At 37.3% G+C, this 21,317-nt stretch overlaps 1 protein-coding gene across 2 annotated transcripts in view; it reads right to left on the bottom strand.

Annotated features, from left to right (window-relative positions):
• The window catches only part of LIMA1 (LIM domain and actin binding 1), an 81,903-nt gene that overhangs the window by 20,408 nt on the left and 40,178 nt on the right, over positions 1-21,317 (bottom strand). For both annotated transcript variants that reach the window (XM_037846571.1, XM_037846572.1), the window contains exons 4-7: positions 18,400-18,864; positions 7,050-7,134; positions 6,162-6,310; positions 3,440-3,547 (exon numbers count right to left, since the gene is read on the bottom strand). In XM_037846571.1, the coding sequence (XP_037702499.1) occupies positions 3,440-3,547; positions 6,162-6,310; positions 7,050-7,134; positions 18,400-18,864 (807 nt within the window). The remainder of the gene's footprint in view (positions 1-3,439; positions 3,548-6,161; positions 6,311-7,049; positions 7,135-18,399; positions 18,865-21,317) is intronic.

Here is a 21,317-nt window from a genome sequence, read left to right as displayed (position 1 = left end):
GGCAGCATTAGCAAACTGGAACAAGGTACAAGGCAGAAGATCTTTTGATAGCTACAAAATAAACCTGCCTAAAACCAATCTCTGATATTATCTTTGAGGATAGTTTCCCTTTAGTCCCAGTCTTAAAATTGCAGTATTTAATAAGATGGCAGATCTTATGTATATTTTTTTCCCAGAAGCCATTAAATTAAAATAAAAGAACCTTCTACTACCTCTCTCCTGCTTTTCTACTGGCCCCTAGGCCTTCCTGGTATCCCCTTCCATCCCCCAAATCACCAAGGGTCAACAAGTGAACCAGTGTGGAACCTTCATGTAATATTCTTTAATTCAGATGTCAGGGATTTTAGGGGCTCTGCTGAGTATTTATATCAGGATGTCTAATGGCAGTGAATAAAATGACAATGGAGATTAAGTTCTTGGCTGACTGCACATGAATTTCAGCATGATCATCTTTTCAACTATTCTCTTTTCATTACAGGAATTCTGACATGGTGTAAAACAAACCAATATAAAAACAGCAAACATTTATTGAGTCTTTATGATATGCCAGATATTAGACTAATCACCTTATATGTGTTATCTCATTTAATGGTATGAAATAATTTTTCTGAAAGTTCTGCATGGCCATAAACAGCACTTCAATTCCTGCTAATTAGTGGATGCATCCCTTCCAGGATGTTCTTCTCTCACCTCTAATTTGGTCACCTTGAACCTGCAGGGTAAGTTTAATGCCAAACATGACCTCATTGCACATGCCCAACCAGATGACATCACTGCAGGAACAGCCAGGTGAGGGCATGTGAGATTTTGCTCAACTGTGTGCTGAAGGAGAGCACAAATTCATTCACAAGAGGAAAAAGGGAGGAATAATACCTTGACAAAATATTCCATTTCAAGCAAGTTTGTCCTAGAATTAATGTCCTTTTCTAACAAGCCAAAGTTCAACTAGTGCTTAGGTATTGTTTAACAAAAGCTAGGCAAACAGCCAAAAGGATGGCTGAGCCAAAATTCTTGTAAATTTTAAGGTGGTCATAGGCTTATAAACCTGCAGAATGTGCTTGAATATTATGTACTATCTTTATCCCCTTTCTTTGCCACCCACTCCCCAGTTCATGATTCACTTGCACTAATGCTCTCTTAGGTATAATTAAAATGTTCTGATCCTTCAGTTCAGCTCAGAGTTCCAGTTTCAAATCTTCTTGAAGACAATCAAAAAGAAAACATGAAATTAGATATAAGGACAATCCAAGCATTATTTTCCAAATGAATTTTCTAAACTAAGCTCTTGGGGTAGATGGGGGAATTTCAATGCTTAGAATATTTTTCTATTAAAATTTATATTTTTGCAGTATGTAAGAAAAATACCAAATCTATTTACTCAGTTATTCTTAAATAATACGTCCCTATTTAAAAAAACAGGAAAAACAGGCAGTCAAATGAGAGAGCTCATTGGATGCACATTTGATCCATAGACTAATGAATGAATGCACTGTTACAAGGAGGTATATAATTTATTTAATGATAACATGATTATATAATACATTATTGCCAAGTATTTTTTCTTATATCAACATATATTTTTGATAATATTTTTATATAATAAAATGATTTAATTTTTCTAATTTTTTTCCTGTTCTATTCTATGAAGTAAATTTTGTTTTGAAGCCATTAATTGAAACCATCGTTGTGTGTGCCTACTTTGTTCCGAAGTGCGCAGCGTATCTCAGGATATATTGTGCTCTGTCAATATACCATGCTTTTTAAAGTGTAGTATAGTCAATAAGTTAAAGAACTACTGCTCTTAACCCATTTTAATTATCTCATCTTTTTGAAGAATGTCATTAAGGTGGTCAATACATGGAACAGCAGCAATGTTTTTTTCTCCTAAGATTAATCATTGCAATAGATTTGAAAGCCCTTTCTCCTCATCTCACTTAACACTTGATTATCATATTGACAGAAAGACCAAAAAATTGAGTAATGGACTGGCAGAGAGAATGATAAAATTTCTTTTATCATAAATACTGTTACTTACTCAAACTGAACCATTCATCTAATGTTTAACGCATGAAACACAAATTTGATTTGCTTAAAGTCCTTCAGTGTTTTTCCACTGCTGTAGATCTACATCCAAACTCTCAAGGCTGACATATAAAGTTTTTCAGGACCTCACTTTGGCCCTCTCACTCCACCCATCTGTCACCCTGCCTGTATGAACCTCACGCTCCAGCTAAGCCAACTAACCTGCCGTTGCTACGTAAGCCACGATCTCGTTTCAAGACCTCTGCATATGTTGTGTCTGCCTGAAATGCCCTTTGTTTTTCCTTTACTCAACCTTCCTCTTACTCACTTTGCTTGTTCCCACATATCCTATAACATTCAGCTTAGACATCACCTTCTTGAGAAAGTCAGACTAACTATCCTTCAGCTGAGCTTCTATGGCCCTGTAAAGACTTCCCATAGCATGTGCCACCCTGTTTTATGATGGCTAACCTGTTATGATTTTACAACCTGTCTCCTCTCTAACTGTAAACTTCCTTGTAGACAAAGACCACATGAAATGGTTTGTTTGTTTTTTTTGTTTTGTTTTTAAGCTTAGCACTTCTTATCTTAGCATAGTGCCTAGCTTTCAAAATATGCTGCGTGAAAGAAGATTTTCTTGCATAAATGTGTTAAACATGACTTTCCCATTGCAGTTTTGATATATCATGGGTCACCATAAGAAATTAAATGGCAATTTTGGGGAAGTTTTGTGGAAGCCAAAGACGACATATGAAGGCCAACAGATGACACATGTGCAAGATTGTTATTTTAAAAAGGCATTCTGGTAGACTCTGGCATCATACGAGAAAAGGCAAAGTCTTTATTCAATTCCCTAAAGGAAAATGAAGGTGAAGGGTCTACGCCTAAGGATTTTCGGGCCATCAAAGGCTGGTTTGAAAATTTTTAAAAAAAGGTTTACCCTACACAATGTAAAAGTAACGGGAGAGGCAGCATCTGCCAATCAAGAGGCAGCTGGGAAATTTCCTGAAACCCTGAAAAAAAAACATAATGCTGATTTTCCAGATTGAGGGGACAGTGTGCCCTGACCCCTGCAATGTGGAAGGGATAATTGTATACTTAAATTTAAAATAACAAGTGCTTTGAAGATAATACCTCTAATCACAACAGATTTTTAAAAATCATTTTAGCTCTCCACCTTCTGAGCATTTGCTGAGCAAAAGAATTTTCCAATGAAGGCTCATTATTTGGTCAGCCGTAAGTTTCAGAGCTCTCAAACCAAAATTATGTGACCTGTAAAAATGACAATCTGTCCTGGCAGCTGTTACCAAATTCCCAGACACTCTACAGCTCCAGAGTTAGGGGTGTTTCTAATTTTAAGCATCTAATTTAGAACACATGCTTCTTTGGCAACTGGACATCAGGCTTTTCAACCTACCTTTTCTCCATCCTGATGAAAGATGCAGACCTCAGGACCTGGGGGCACATTTTCCTTTTGCTCCAATTTATGAGTTTTGATTTCACCACCACTGGCTCTCAACTCACTCTACAAAATAAAAATAACCTGTGAATTTTTTAAAAAGTCTCACCATTCTATTCTCTTCATAGCACATCTATTAAGAAAGCTTGGGATGTTAACAAAATTTTATTTGAAGAGGCCTCAGTCAAATAACCCCCCTAACTCTCACAAGCAAAACCCACACACTAGTGAAATGACAAAAGCAGCTTTGTGGACACTTATCTCAGAGTTAAATATTTGTACGCTGGTCTAAAATTGGATGCTCATTAGAATACAGACACATCAGTACAGACATACACATAGACCCCCCAGCACACAACGTTCTTGTGATTCACTCTTCTAGCAGCAGAGCTTGTGGGAATGCAAAGCTTGTGAGTTTTACCAGAAAAGACCATTCTGGAGCAGGGGAAAGGAGATGCCAAGTGCCAATAATTAAGAAAATATACTGACCATATATATAAATGCCCGGCCTGGAAAGAGAGACAGGGATGATGTACACATATAAAAACAAATTATATTTAACGAGACCATAAAACAACCATTTTTGTGAGACTTCCAAAACTTATTTTTCACATAAAATTCATACACTGTACTAATGATATACCTTATTCTACTTCTCGTAACAGAGCCTTGACATAAAAAAGCATTCATTAATAACTGCAATAAAGAATTAATTTTCCTTGCAAAGGATTCTTGGGGCAGAATATTAAAATTAACTTTACTAGATGCAAAATCAACTTTTAGTCTTCTAGTAATTTAGTATTCTAGTACCTTTCTGTTCTCTGGGCTTCTTTAGGCATGAGGAAGAAATTAAACATTTTATGGTCGCAGGGTCAGTGAAGAGTGTGTTACTGGCTCACTTGGTGAGGAATTCAGATTAAGGCACACAGCTGCTGGGGGTAAATCTATGAGGAGGAGCTGGAAGCCAGCACTGAAGAACACATTACAGTCACCAAACTCATTCCTGACCCTATCTCAAAGCCCAGCCTCCAGATCTACTTGTGGAGAATATGTGCCTTGTTACAACCACATTCTATAAGGGGCCTAAGAAATTCTTTTGGGATGAGATAAAATGTACTTTTTACAAGAATTCCTAAAGAATTTTCGACTCTTAAAATTTACAGAGTAGGAGAACCACAATGCAGAAACTATTAGGAGTTAAAAAGAAACATTCACCAAACAGGTTTTTCCACTTAGGGAGTCACCTAGTAGGAATGCTTGTAGCAGAAGGGCACTGAGAAGCAAGAAAATCCTGTAGCAAGAGGGAATTAAGCTCCACAGATCACCTCTTCACTGTTTCTCCTGACTTGCCTTCTAACAGAAGTCTAAAGGAGCTAATTTTTCCCACTCACAAAGAATAATAAGCCTGTGATATGCCACTTCACTATCGATTTACACATCATCTCTTCTTAAAACCACAGTGAAAAATCAAGATGGAATTTTTCACTGCCCGGAGAATTAGTCCACCAATGCTACAGAAGAATGCATACGTAATATTGTGGGGAAAAGAAGGCCTAACCCCTGCAATACATGTTATGATTTCTAATATGCAACAGTTTCAATTTGCCTGGAAACAAGTAAAAGTCAATGCTACTCTTGCAACTTTGTTAACAAATTAGGATATGAAGAGATTAGTGGTTTGTAATTTGAAATGTTAGAAGGAACAAATGTTTGAAAGACACATTTATGTATGTGTGTGCATATGTATATGTATGTGTATGGATGGCATTTTTAAGGTAACTTCAATTAAGCAGTTTCATTGGGTCAGGCTGCCAGTTATGCCTGAGTGAATGTAAAATGGAGAGACTCTTCATTCTATTTAGAATACCAAATTTTTGTGCTTACTGAACATGTCACAATCCCATCATTTCTTCCCCTTTTTCTCATCTGCTATTCCACTTCTTCAGGAATCATTACCTTGGAAGGATTAAAGATTAAGTAGACTCTATATTGTGTGATTTCATTTATAAGAAATTCCTGAAATAGGCAAGTCCATAATTAGAGGTAACTGCTAACATGTATGGTTTTTTTTTTGGGGGGGTGGGGGTGGGGGTAGGAGAAGATGGGGGTGATAGAAACGTTCTGAAATTAGATAGTGGTGATGGTTGCACAACCTTTTAAATATACTAAAAACCACTGAACCATACACTTTAAAATGGTGAATTTTATGTTATATATCTCAATTTAAAAACTGCCCCCAAATCCCATAATAATGTTGAACACATCCAATATTTCTCTCCAATATTCTCCCATTCTCTCCACAAAAAAACTAAAATAAAATAAGAGTTTCTGTTAAGATTACTAAAATACTTCCTTAACAAAAACAACAACAAAAGATTAAATAGAAGAGCTAGGAAAACAATGATATTACTAGATGGTAATGTCACAAAACAAAAACAAAAACAAAAACAAAAAAAAAACAAGTGGGGTGGGAATGAGGACTAGGAAAGCAAAGTCAGGATTAGAACATGGTAAGGATTCTCAAGGATGCGAAGGCAGGAATTACGTAAGAACAGAATGGCCAGGGGACAAGGGAAAGAGCCAGGGCTCAAAGGTACAGATCTGGAAGACATTTCCTAGTTCCAGTGCTCAGTGATTGTTTAATAGATGATGGAATGAATGAATGATACAGAACACATACTGTAAAGCTGGCTGATTGGCTTTGTTTGGACACAGCTGCCTGATACTTCGCCATTCGATCCTTTATGGAGGTTTCTGACAGGCGTGGGAGCTCCAGATTTCGCCTACTCTCGCTTTTCTCCAAGTTGAATGCAGAAGATGACAATTGACCTGGAAACATGTAAATAACATGCTTTATTAGAAGACAAAATGTGATTCATATGGTTTTAAGATTCCAAATTTTGGGCTATTGCAATCTAATGACCAATTCCTTCTATTAAAAAAGTACAAAGAAAGAAATCAGGAATATAATTGTCATTTATAGGGTAATAATCATTCACTTTCCCAACATTAAAAGGAGAATCCTGACCATGATTACAAGACATTTAAAAATTATGGCTAATTTACCATGTGAAAAAATTAGATCTTAATGCAGTTATAATTTGCATTTCTTAGATGACTAGCAGACTGGTGATTTTCCTGTTTGTTAATTACATTTTTTTTTCTCTTGTGAAGTGCCTATGTATGCCCTTTTCTAAATATAGTAATTCTGTTCTCAAGGTGTTATGTTATTGGACACTACAGGATTACCAAACTCGATAGGGGGTATTGCCCATCCATGGATGCCCTCAAGCCCGACGGCTGTGGAGCCAAAACTGTCCATAGCATTTCCCTTGAAATCCCTGAAAGGTACCCTTTGGTGACCACAGGTTACCATTGACAAGGATGGATTAAAAGTACAGAAAAGCTATTTGTAGAGAACAATGTGATCTGAGAATGGCTTATATCTGACAGACAGATTTCCATTTCTGCTACTCTTCCTTGAAAAGCATTAGCCTTGAGGCCAAAAGGTATTCTTAGTAATTAGCACTTCCCTAAAGGACTACACACACATGAACTCTCTGCTTACCTGGGCCTATTTCCAAGTCATCCAGAGAAAAGCTGTTTTCAGAGGTCCTCCTTCCACCTGCACTTCGGCTCTGAGGCCGAAGAATCTATTTGGGAGACAAAACCCAACAATAAATATGCAGGAAGATGGGAAAGGCTTGATACGATGTTCAAAAAGGAAGCTTGTAAATTTCCTTTATAAATAAAACTCAGAAGAGATTAGATTTTATATTAGTTCTTATATTCCACAGAATGCTTTTTAAATATTATAAATATTAAGCGCCACTTATTCACAGGTGCCCAGGGAAAAATAAATAACTCTATATAGGTACTGCTCTCTGCTAAAGATCACCATCTAACCAGCTTAAACAGCAAGCCTAGTAATTTAGATTAAACAGTAACTGGAAGGGAATCCTCATGTCCCCTCCACTGACACATCCTTCTAAATTGCCAAGTCCTGATGGCAGTACCTGCTGTTTCCCTTCTCCATCACTTCATCCCTGCTGCTGCCTTAGTTCATGTCTTCATCATCTTTTCCCTGAACTATTTCATTAACTATGGTAATTAGTTCTTCATCACCTTCCAATACAGTCTCTGTACTGCTGCCGAAGTAATCATCTCAAAATGCAAATCTGAGAATGTTAACTCTCCTGTTCAAAATTCTTTAAGGATTCCTTATTCCTTCTAGAGTTAAATCCAAAGTGCTTAGTATGTGCCACAGATCTGCTCTAGATCTGATCCCTACCTATCCAGCCTCCTCTCTGAGTCTGCCTCATTCTTACATCCAGGTAAAGGAAACTGCTTGTGAGGTCCATGCCGTTGTAAATGAGGTTCCCCCACCTGGAACCTGTTGTCTAGCAAATAAACTATTTCCTCAAGCCTCAGTGTAAGTGACATCCCCACTGGAAAACCTGCTCTACTCCCACATAAATTTAGGTACTCCTTCCTCTGTCCCTGTAGTACCTAGACACACTTCCATTACAATTCTTATCAACTGTTGGGCTGTCCCTGCACTGGACTGCAAGCTCACTGACAGCAGGGACTGGGCCTTTTCATCCATATTTCCTGCATGGATAGAAGAGTGGGAGGCACAGATTTTTTTAATAAAGTACTTTGTGATGCCTATAAATCACTCCATTTATACTTCTCATATGTATCTAGGATAGATCTCCAGTTGTTACAAATCATAATTTTTAATACTGGAAAAGTAGTTTAAGAGAAAGCCACTTAGTGTCACAGAATGTTCCCAGACATAGCTCACTGGAGGCTAGGTCATATTTGTTCAGTTTGTAACGAGAGCCTTCAACCAGATCCTATCATTCAAATCTCAATTTATTTCCAGATAATTTGAAGTAGGAAAAATATATGAAACTCTGTGTAACAGGAGATACAAGTAAAACACTTAACACTTTTGAATTTAACATTATAAATAGTTATTCAACTTTAAGATCAATAGACTTAACCAACTCAATAACAGTAAAGTTTAAGAAGGTAAAACTCTCACTTTTACAAGTTTTTTTTTTTTTTTTTTAAATATTCCTTCCTCCTCCATTTTGGAGATCAGAAATCAGAGACAAGGATTGTTTGTGCCACATCAATAAGAATACAATTTCTTGCATATTCAATACAGAATTAATATAATTTACTTCCAGTTAGCTTTGCTATCTATAAATTAATGAAATCTGTTTTAAATTAAAAATAAAATAAGCAGTAGCAACTCTAACCTTGACACATGACAGGCTCATGTGCCCTAAAATCAATCACATCCGTGTGTCTCACATGACTCAACGTGCCCCTGCTCTAGGAGCAGGCTCCCATTTGGAAAAGACGCTCACCAGCCAAGGGAAAAGGATAGGTTTGGCAAGACACTCTCCAGCCACATTTTTTTTTTTTTTTTTTTCGGTTTGTTTTCAACAAATTTCTCATTTACTGGTCATTAAAATAAAGGAAATTCCAAAGATTTATTCCAAATGCTCCTGCACTGTAAGATGATCACTATAAAAATTAGAATGTTCAGGACTCAAAAGGGAGAAAGCCTGGAAATACAATTTATTGTTTTTTTTTAACCAAAGGGAATGGATGGAGTCTGCATTTTTAATACTGGAGCAATATTTCAAACATTTATTTTCCATCAAAGGTAAAATTCAAGCACAATTCCAAGAGTATGTGTTAATATGTTGCAACCTGCAGAGAGTTCAGTTTTCTGTCTAGTTCTAGTCATACATCAGTCTCTGCCTCAAAGTCCCACACTGACGTTGATGGGAACAAGTCCCTTTAGATCTAGAACATATGCGCTTCTGGGGTCAGGGACTTTCTTTGGTTTTAGATGCTTGCAAAATGCCCGTAATTTTCCATCTCTTGTAGCTTTTTATTTAGTCCCTCAGATTAAAAACATAAGGGTTACTAAAGAGAAAAAAAAAAAAAAGGCTTTCTGGTCCACCAGCTTATCAATACTCTAAATTATTTTCTTTCTTTAAAAGCATAAAAAAAAGTTAAGTGTACAAAGCCATGCAGTCTTACAGAATAATGGAAAGAGAGAAATGTTTCTGGAACTCAAAATTATACTGACAGTGGTTCTGAGAAGGAATACATCTCTGACATGAGAAGGCTTTTAATGAGATCCCAGGTGAAGCACTGAGCACTTCATTCAACAGCTTTTCACCTCTGAGACAATCAAATACAAAGAATAAGAAGATCTCAAATGCATTTAATGGATTTTATGATCCTTACTTTACAAATTGTAATCCGAAGTTCAGGAAGAAGGAGGAGTTTCCTTCAATATTTCTCAAGTTAAGTAAAGGAGCACAGAAAGAAGAAAAACAGGAATTCTGATACCTAAACACTCTTTTGTAACAACTTTTTATCACATTTTAGCCCTTTTAACTCAGACACTGTGGGAGCCTTAATCATAATCTGCTAAGGGAGAAGAGAAGAGACCACACTTGAAGACTTTCTGGAATTTCCTAAGGTTTGGCCTCACCCCACCCCACAAGTCCTCCTTCCGATCTGCTGACTGTAATTCTCATTAGCGTGAACACCCCTTAAATATTCTTTGTGAATTTATTAACTAGCTATATGAACATACACAAATAAGACTTTGGGGGTTTTTAGCCAAGATTTTTTTTTTTTAAACTTGTTAAGAAATAAAATAAGTTAGTTTCCAAATACTCTCAAGTATAAAACAGGCTTCCCTGTCCCCTCAACCCCCTTTTTCAGGAAAAAAATCTCTTTAAAAGCTGATTTTCAACACCTTAAATTACCAGAGGGTAAAGATGTGGTCCGAGAGCCTCCTACCTCTCTCAGCCATTCAACTCACCTTTCTACTTTGACCATCCTTTGGACTATCTAGTCCTTACAAAGTCAAGGATTGAGAAAGGGTGGCTTTCAGGGGAAAATGGTACTTGGCTGAACTGGGAGGGGATGGAGGAATGAAATCTGGCGTTAATTTCTCAGAGTATTAAGAGAGAAACATTTCTTTCACCAGGTATGCTCTTAGAAAAAAACAGAGCTCATTTAAGGAAAACAATACACATAGAAGGAGTGTTTATCTCCAGGTGGTACAGAAAGCTTTTCTGTAGTTCTAAGCTTTCTACAAAAACTATATATTACTCTTATAATTACAAAAAAAAAAAAAAAAAAAGAAAGGAAAAGGAAGGAGAGGTAATACTTCCTATCTGTTAAATTAATAGAAATAAATAAAAATAATAAAATGAGGCTCTGGGGAATAAATATATCTTTACACTGTGCTATTGGTGTTTAAAATCTTTCCAAACAGTTGAAAATATGTATGAAAAATGTTTAATTAATTGCAGCTTTTGACCATGATGATATCACTTCAGCAATACAGCCAAAGAAAATAAGAAAAAAACATTTCTGACAACATGCTAAGAGCATTCTTATTAGGCTAGAAAACAATCTGAAAATTGGGAATGATTAAACAGTATAATGAAATATACTTCCATAAAAGGCTAACTACATGAACTAGAAAGATACACAGGAAGGTCTATATAAAAAAGACCAATCAAAAAGGAAGAACACAAAACAGTGAGTACACAGTCACGAAAATCATGCAAAAACCAGTTATGTAATGATAAGGACTACAAAGGATCAAGAGTATTGCACACAACCGGTGAAAATTTTTTTCCCTTAGTTTACTTGGCTTTTTCTTTTCCCTTCCTTTCTGGTTTACCTGTTTGTGTGCATGTGTTTTATTGTTCAGAAGACTATTTAATTTACATGATAACAATAAGAAAAACAAACCCCCTAGCAGTTAGAGGTACTGAGCCCTCTATCATGGGACTTGCCCTTATGAAGCACGTTACTGCAAAGGAGAGGCTAGACTTGCATATAATTGTGCCTAAGAGTCTCCCCCTGAGTGCCTCTTTGTTGCTCAGATGTGGCCCTCTCTCTCTCTAACTAGGCCACCTCACAGGTGAACTCACTGCCCTCTCCCCTACGTGGGACCAGACTCCCAGGGGTGTAAATCTCCCTGGCAACACAGGATATGACTCCTGGGGATGAATATGGACCCAGCATTGTGGGATTGAGAATATCTTCTTGACCAAAAGGGGGATACAAAATGAAACGAAATAAAGTTTCAGTGGCTGAGAGATTTCAAAGGGAGTCGAGAGGTCACTCTGGTGGACATTCTTATGCACTATATAGATAACATCTCTTAGGTTTTAATGTATCAGAATAGCTAGAAGTAAATACCTGAAACTATCAAACTCCAACCCAGTAGTCTGGACTCCTGAAGACAATTGTATAGTGATGTAGATTACAAGGGGTGACAGTGTGATTGTGAAAACCTTGTGGATCACTCTCCCTTTATCTAGTGTATGGATGGATGAGTAGTAAAATGGGGACAAAACTAAATGAAAAATAGGGTGTTTTTCACTTTTATTTTTTATTCTGATTCTGATTCTTTCTGATGTAAGGAAAATGTTCAAAAATAGATTGGGGTGATGAATGCATAACTATATGATGGTATTGTGAACAGTTGATTGTACACCATGATTGTATGGTATGTGAATATATTTCAATAAAACTGAATTTAATTAAAAAAAAAAAAGAGAGAGAGAGACCATAAAATGTGGGAAGATTTAGGGGAAAGTAAAGCTAGCTAGAGTGTTAAAGACTTTGAGAATTCAGCTGTTTACATGTTTACAATTTTTCCTGTTTTCCTTAGATTTCAAACATATGGAGGCCCCTGACCAGTTGTTTTTATTCAGGTAATAGCAAAGAAGATAGTGCTATATGTTAGAAGGGGTATTACACAATTTCAGCCCATGTTCTGAGATTATGAGCCACATGACATTAGGCATATCAGTTAACCTCTCTGACCTTAGTTGTTTCCATCTGTAAAACAGAGATTGTAAAATCTTAACTACCTGAAAGCAGTGAGTGGGATTCAATAACCTCTTAAAGTTTCTTATAAGTTCTAGGATCTATTTGACAGTGATCTTCCTGGGAAATTCTTACTCACTATAAGTCATCAATGAGTCGGAAGGCTAGAGAAATGACTTTTATATGTTCACCTGGGTACACACCTCTACTGTCTAATCCAGGAGTGATTCCAATAGCAGGCAGACAAAGGTGGCTGTATTTTGAAGGGGCAGATGAGGTCTTTCTCGCCCCCTCTATCTCTAATGTAGCTAACACTGCTTCTAAGAAAATGTTCCAGTCTCCTGACATTGACTTTTCAATATTTTTACTATAATGAAACCGTCTAGAAATCACTAAATAGTTGGTATGGAAGTAAGCGGAGAAGAAATGGCTAGCCTCTAGTTAGTACACCAAGAACAGCTATTTAGGGCAATAAACATTGAGAAAGATCAGTATTCCTGGACTGGTATCCTTATACCTGGATCCATTATTATATGATCACAAAAGGCCAAAGAATATATCAGAGCTAATACTTCATAAAACTTAATTTATATTGGTATGTGGTCTTTTCAAGAAATGTACCACTATAGAGAAAAGTCAATCAAAATAACACTGAAAACTAGTCTTATTTACATTTTGAAATTACAGAAGAAGGGATATCAAGCTATAAACTACAGGTAATACACTAATTCAGCAGAAGGAAATATAGGATATATGTGAAAGAAGGCATTGATAGAAAAACAAAGATAATTCTTGTGTGTATCATTATAGCAATAATAAAAATAATATGTGAAACCAGTTATTCAAATTTAAAGCACTAGCTATATAACGATTGGAGGTTAAATAATAGGTCAACTTAAGATTTATGATTCCCTGACAAGCAAATTAAAGTTATACTCCCCTACACTAGGATGGACTGTATTAGACCCCACAGTGATGCTGATAGTTATTCAAATCTTTCCTCCAGAGGCCCACTCTTCCTCTAAGCCCATTCTGTTGCCATGGACTTAAAATGAAGCAGAAAAATATGCAATTAATACCAATTATGAAGTCCTCAGAATTTTATTCTTCTTAGACTATAATTCTAAATAATTTAATTAAGACCTAGTAAGAAAGCAGGAGAAAATTTTATTAAGTTAACATTAAGTAGATAAGGGAAGATGTGCAATTATTAACCGAGAGAGGCGAAGACAAAAATATAACATGGATACATATGGATAACTTTTGCAACAATCTGGGGATTCTCTATGGACACCTGGCCATTCTTGAAGAAGGCATATAAGAACTGTTTCTTTGCTGCAGTTTATGATTGGTTGGCTATGGATAAAATGTCCAGTGAACAGAGATCAGACTTTAGTTTGGTTGCCTTATTTCCTCAAGGGCTTGCTCTCCTATATCAGCACAAATATACTGCCATGTACTAGTGTTATGTTAAGCTAAACAAAATACCAAGTGTCACTTCCAAGAACTTACAGAAGAAAAACCACAAAAATGTTGGTTCTTGATTGGGGAAAAAAAAAAAAAAGGATGGTTTTACTCTCATATTAACAAATGCAGTTTTTGTTGGAATTTTGATGCTACCATACATACAAATGATCCTGGTGATAAGAGGAACAGATGATCTGAGGGAAGTTGAAGGGCTGGGTATCTAAGGGGAAAGTGAAAAAAGGGGATGGGGCAGGTGAAACTTCTCCTTTTTTACTTTAGATACTTCTATTTTATCTGAATGTATTGTTTAACCTTTGTAATATAAGACAAGTTAAAACCAATTAAAATATAACAAACTGGAAGCATTAAAACATACTATGAATAATAGAAAAAACAAAAAGGGAATGAGGAATTTTTTTTTTAATAATTTAAATTCTTTTCACTTATGGACAAATTTATCATTACCTTCTCATTACTACCTCCTATCCTTGGCTAGGTCCCAAAGAGTATTTATGAGTTTCAGAGAATGGGAATTTTTGGTGAGAAGGCATTCTCCCTTCTTTTCTCTTTCCTTCCTTTCTCCTTCTCTCCTAGAGAAGGGGAACACTGGGTGGAAGAAGTAGGAGCCAGCATCTGCATAAAAGAATCAAGGGGTGTCCACAGTCCAGTCTTATTTCCTTGCATTACACCTATTGATCAAATAGGCTATGAAGGCAGAAATATATCATCCAAATATTTGGTTTTTGTTCTTCTATCCAAGGATTTCTGTGGACCAAATATGCTTGAGAAAAAACAGAAAGAACTGGGGCTTAAGGAGCCTGTCACATTCTCTCTACACAAAAATTAAGAAAAGGTAGTTAATATTTTAATAACCTCATCCTGGCCTTGAAAAAGTATGGATTCACATGTCAAGATGATGATAACTGGACACTGGTTATAAGGAGTTGATCACTTATCTTTTTCATAAAAGCATGCCCAGAATAGTTAGGTCAGCTACTTAAACCCCAAGTTGACATGAAGCTAAGGCTGATAAACTACATCCAGTATATGTCACTGGGGGATTTCTTTTTCCTAACAATGATTTTTGGCTACATTAATCCAGCTATCACTCACTTGCTCACAGGAATTAGAACCATCAGATTCAACTAAACCACGTGACCTGAATAACATATCTGTTCACCAAAGGTGGAGAATAAGTGAAGAATGGCCTTTAATCAATCTCATTATTTAGAAAGTATTTGAGTTCTAAGGTTGTCTTCCTTTTATTAAAGAAACATTAAGAGCCAAGTCATTGTGCTGACCACTGGGGGACAAAAACATAATTACTCTTACATTCTTACTAAAAGAAATTACAGACTGGGGAGTGTACAGATTCACACATGACTATTAAAGGAAGCATAATATGAATGCCCAGGGAAAAGTAAAAGAAAGGTCTATAGGAGGGTGAAGTTAATTTAATCTGGAACAAACTGAGGTTAAGTCCTCACAGTCTTGATAGACCTTGAGGAATGAGTAAGATTTCAAAAGTTAGCAATTGGGGCTGGGCATGAGACAGCATGAAACTTAAGAGTGAGATGTCTTCCAGGGTTTGAGTATAAGATTACTATGAGGCTGGAACAGCAGGTTGAGCTGAGATTGTGGAAGACCTGAATAATAAATATGGATTAATTTTGTAGCATCAAAAGTTTCTGATCAAGGGAGTAATATAATTTACAGCTATGTTTAGAAAGTTAAATAGCAACAATGTGGAGGATGGATAGGAAGAAAGAAATGAGAGGTCAGTTGGGGGGAGGGTGTTGTAGCAATACTGTAACTACATGTGATAAGGTTAAACCTTGGAACTAGTTGTAGGACTGAAAAGAATGACCCATACATGGGAGATGTTTGGAAGATAGACTTGTTTAGAGGGCTTAGTAAATGATCGACTAGGGGAAAGACGGCAGGCAGAGAGAAGAACTGATTCCAAGATTTGCAGACCAGGAGAGTGGGAGAATGGTAATGCATTAAGGGACAACAGTGGTAGGGTGGGTTTTGGTTGGGAAGATAATGGATAATGGCAGATAATCAGAAATATGGGGCTGAAACCTAGCTAAGAGTTCAGGATTAGAGTCCAGATTTGGGATTCATCTCTTGGAGTCATGGAAACAGATGAGTCTACACAGGGAGAGAGAAAAAGACAGAAAGACAGAGAAGAGATCAGGAAGAGGACAAGATCAGAAGCCATCTTAGACAAAAGGATGCAAGAAAGACTAAGATAAGTGGAATTCAAGCCAGTAAACCTTGCCTCCAGCAAATAACAATGATAAAAAGATTTAGGAGAATGAGACATAAGACCATATATTTCCATTATCTACGTGCTTCCTGACCTCCCACAGCAAGTTAGCTGAGATTCAGTCTGGTTCTCTAAAATTCAATTATGGAACCAAAGATCCACACAATATGCATCCAATATATTCATTCATCCCACTGAAACATTTATTCTCACTTGGAGCTTTGAAGTATACATTCTTACTTGCACACTCTTGCTCTTAAAAGGATTTCTAATGTCCCTACCATATTTGTCAGAATTTCTTTCTAATGATCCAAATAGGTAACTTCCTGATTAAAACCTTATGCATCCTAAAGCTGAAATTCTGTTAACGATAATCATAACCAAATTTCCAACTGATTAGTTATTTCTTAACCTAAAGTAGACAAATTTTTAGCAGTTTCATTGAGATATTAGAAACTTTTAAAAGTAGACTAGACCTATTTCCAACATGGATCATTTAAAAATGGTTACAAACTAAGGGCAGTTGTGCTTTATACTTCCTAGGCAGTCCATTAAATGACAAATGACTAATCAGGAAGTAAAAAAAAAGTCACACACACACACACACACAAAAACGCAAGGTCAATCCTAGAACCCCGCCATATTCCTATACCTTTAGCCACCAGGCTGCCCAGTGCCATCAGAGATCTAGTATGACCTTTTACACAAGGGGTTTTTTTCCACACTGACTAGGCATATGTAGGCTTGTTCTGACCCATCTCTCACCAGGCACTAATGAAAAAAAAGCCTCTCACCAGATAATCAGCATTTTTGTTTGCTGCAGTCCCAGTCATTTCCTACCTTAGGCCAGTTTCGACATGCACTGCCTTTTGCACTGAATCACACTGTGTGTGTGCTGCTATGACATCAGCCACCCTGCCCCTAGCAGGGTCTGTGAGGAGGAGACTTTACAATAGTGCTTTGAGTCACAACAAAGCCCCTTCCTCTCTATTTAAGACTTTGGACGTTTTTCCTTCCATTTAAAAGAAAAACACTTTATTTGGACAATAAAGAGGAAAAAGGGAATTGGCATGCCTTGGAGGACTAAAAATTGAGAGGGAAGAAAAGTCATAAAACTGCTTTGTGGTTACAACTCTTGCCAAATGGTTTCAGTGTTAAAGTATAGCTAAAAACTCATGCAAAAGAAAAAAGGTTCTAGCTTTCCAAACCTTTAAACATTCTTCCTACGTCTTCAAATAGATGATCTCCAAACACTCAAGAACTCATCTAGGCAGGAAAGGTGAGAGGCACTGCAAATTCCAAAAAAGGGATTGACTAAATCACACCTAACATAATGGAGGCCTAGAGGATGAGTTATCTAATTTTTGTCTCAGAAAGAAAGCTTATACTATTAATTTGCGAGGTAGGGATTTGGGCCAAATATTTAGCTTCCAAAAAATTCTTTCCCATCTACATGGTATCTAGAATAAATGATGACTTGGCTCTGTCAGATCTGTTTATTTCATTGTAATGACTGTTGAACCAAACCATCCCCCATGTGTAAAGCCAGATATGTAGGAAAGTATGAGAAAACTGGAAAAATTTACCAGCACAGCAGCCCCTGGATTGTGTTATAAGTCATCAGCATATGTAACTCATTTTCTCGTTAAGTAATTCCCTCTGGGGATCCAGCCTGCAATCCACATGAAGGATCAAATTTCATTAGCAGTTGTAGGAAAATGCAACCCTGTGCAATTTGCAAGTCAAAACTCCTGAAGGCTACAGCTAGTCTGGCCATCTTCATTGATTTTTCCTGGGAGAGGATTTTAGTTGATAGAAAACTTTTGTTGGAAGGCACAGATGATGAGAAGAGAGGGATTCAGCAAGCAAGAGACAACTGAGCCTCAGTCTTGACGTTAAACTCTGGCTTAACACTCAATCTGCAGCTGTGTCCAAGCACAGAGAAATTCAGCAGTAATTTCACCCCCCAAAGCTACAAGTGAGAAATGGCACAGGAAAACAAATTAAAAGGGCAAGTGTATGAAAACACATAATCCAACCGGTATCAAACTCTATTACATTTCTAGATATCAACCTGAATCCCAGTGTGAGTTTGATTTAATATGAAATTGGGTCAAGAGACTCAAAAATCTAACTAAGCATCTATGTAAAGAATTCATTTGAGATTTTTTTTAACTCATCAAAAGTCACAATCTACACCTCCAATCAAAATGTCTAGATTAGAAAAACAGCTTTGTTTAGTTACATGAATTGGCTTTCTCGAGTTTTAAACCTGCCCAATCCTTACCTTGGTTTGAGTTGATTCGCCTTTCTCAAACATCATCTTAAGCCTGTTCAGCGGAATATTATATTTCTCTATTTTGCCTGCAGCTTCTGTGTTGTCGCCAATTTCAGGTTTTCCTACTTCATGCCTGGATTCTCCCAGACAATTTTCCATCTTCTTACTTTCTGCCGAGTGGTCTTCAAGATCGTCACTGTCCTCGAAGCGGGGATACCGATACTGACTAAGGGCTTCGGGAGGTGAATCCACTTTAGGTTTGGGATGGGCTATTTCCTCTGGGTCAGCTTCGGCTCCAGGAGCAGGGCTGCTTCCCACTTCAGCGGGAGGGTGGTCGACTCTGTGCCTAATCTCTGTGCTGCTGTTCCGCGGAGCGTCTGTCTGAGAGTTGGCTCTCAGCAGCGGGTTCTCCCACTTCTTCTTTAACACAGTCAGGATTCCCCTGGTAAAGTGCTGGGGGAGATTTTCAGTGTTCTAGAAGGACAAGAAGTAAGTGCCCGTTACAATCTGCCTGCTGAAACATTCAAACATGCTGTTGTTTGAAAAATGAAAGTTGAAACTCCAAGCTGCTCCTGGTCCACCACCGTCAGCCAGCTGCGAATAGCTTCAGCCCTGCCACATGGAGAAGGAATCCACCCCGGGAGAGGGGAAGAGAGAAAAAGTCGGGAGCTGAAGCAGGAAGTGATAAAACAGGATAGCCTTATAAGGACAAAATGAGAGGAAAGGAAAACCCAGATCTAATGATAGTCACATAGGAGACAAGAGATTTTTTTAATCCGAAGATAAACAGGGAAAACAAGAAAGAAAAAGTAAACTACCAGAAACTTTAAACACTAGATACACATTAATAAAAGTTCATCATTACTTGTCACAAAATTATGTGGTGAATCCTGCTGGGTTTTTTATTTTAAATAAAACAAAGATGCAGTATAGCCAAAATGATGCAGTATCAATAACTATGGATAGTAGCATCAGGGATTGAATCACTATTTGTAATGATAATTCATATCTGATATATAATTTACAAGCACAGAAACAGTCAAATTTTATTTTTACGTAAGAATCGAACCCTCTTCCCCCCCGCCCTTCTCTATATAATTGTCCATGTGTAAATTCTGTTATCAGAAAATTCACTATTTTACAGCCCTTTTGGTTGAGCTTAAATACCTAGGCTTCATAAAAAAATTTTTTTTTAAAAAGCAACGAAATCACCATCACAACAATAAAACCCACTCTGTTAACTGAAGGAGATATCTACACACCTTAGAGATTTCATTTTCATCTGGGTCAAAAACGGAATTTGTAACATATAAAATAGATTGAAAATCTGGAAATTGTCCCTGTGTCACAAAAATAAGGAAACATGCTTGTTGAAGTAAAATTAAATGTCTTATACTTTGAAAATATTCCTTCTAAATAACTTGCGCAGCATCGCCTCCCCAACAAATCACAGGCTCCAATACGTTCTTGCTCTCCATTCCAGGAGTCTGTGACTCACCAGTTTTTCAACCAAGGAAGGACAAACAGCCCTGGACTGAAAGACTTCAGGGAATCAAACAGGATTAGCAGCTATATTGGGAATTAAGTCTCTCACTCTATTATTCTTCTGAATACCTTCTGAGAGCCACTTCATCAACCAGCACCAAGTCTTGGGGGGTGGGGCGGAGTCATAAGAGAACTGCTTGATTTTAGTATTTAAATCTTAGCTGACAAGATAATTCTTTGGGGGAAGGGCATATGGATCACAGGTATAAGAGGCATATAAAGTTTTCTTGTTGGAAAAGAGGGAATTAAAAAACAGCTCCAGAAGCTGGTGCTACCTTAACCAGCAGCACTCTTGGTTCTGTACTACTTTGTGCCACATAATGAATGAGTCATCCGGGTCTCCAACTTCACCTGCCCTGCCCTGCCCATACAGGAGTCCTAAGAATCAAAGTGGCATTTTGTCTTGGTAACTGGACACTGTTTTTCTCAGCTACATATCATGTGATCAGAGCACATTTACTGATTGGAAAGATGCCCATAAGATACTTAAGAATGAAAAAAGCATGATCCCATTTTATAATACACATGCATATTGTACATATAGGAATAGAAAAGCAGTCTGGAAGAACAGACATCAGGATATTAATGGGTTAGATTATGAGCACTCATGTTCTTCTTTTGGTTTGTTATTTTTACAATAAATGTGTATTTGTATTTGTTGAGTAACAAAAGTGAATACAAAAATAAAATTACATCACTTTCATATCACAAGAAAGCTTCTACAGAACTTCTACAGAAGTTACTGCAAGAACTTTGAAAATTGTCATTTTTACTTTACCAAGTAATGACCAGGAAGAGACAGGGATTTGTGTGGTAGACTGCCAGCTGTGTCCCAAACAGTGGCCAAGGTGGTGCACGTCTCTTAGGGGCTCTTTCAGGAGTAAGTGTGCTCTTTTACCAAAGGTGCTCTTAGGGTAGAAGTTCTAAAGTACTGCGGAGGGGCAAGAGGGGGAAAGGCAGGGCTGTGTGGTCTGGCATCATTAAAGGACCCACACGCTGACATCACTCTTGGCAGTCCTACCTAGTTATCCAAGTTCTCAGGTTATCCAAGTTCTCAGGGCCTGAGGCACACAACCAAGGGGAGGAAACAGTGGCAACAGTCGTTCTGTGCAAGAAAGAGAAGCAAGAAGGTACAGGAAAATAGCAATGGCTGAAAGCAGTTTGGACAGCACAAGAAAAAGATAATGGATTACATGCCACTTTGATTTTCTTCTTTTTCTTTATCTGTATTCTTGACAATGAACTTGTATAATCCAACTCCATCCAGTCAATTTCTTAATTTCTGGGAACTACCATGCAGGGCTCTTGTGGAAAATAAATGAAGAATATATTAAAGCACGTAGGATAGTGTTTGACGTAATTAGGCACCCAATAAGTGGTGA

Source organism: Choloepus didactylus, chromosome 8 (genome assembly GCF_015220235.1).
Source record: "Choloepus didactylus isolate mChoDid1 chromosome 8, mChoDid1.pri, whole genome shotgun sequence".
Classification (NCBI taxonomy): domain Eukaryota; kingdom Metazoa; phylum Chordata; class Mammalia; order Pilosa; family Megalonychidae; genus Choloepus; species Choloepus didactylus.
The sequence above is the reverse complement of the archived record's forward strand: the minus strand, read 5'-3'. Positions and strand labels throughout refer to the sequence as shown.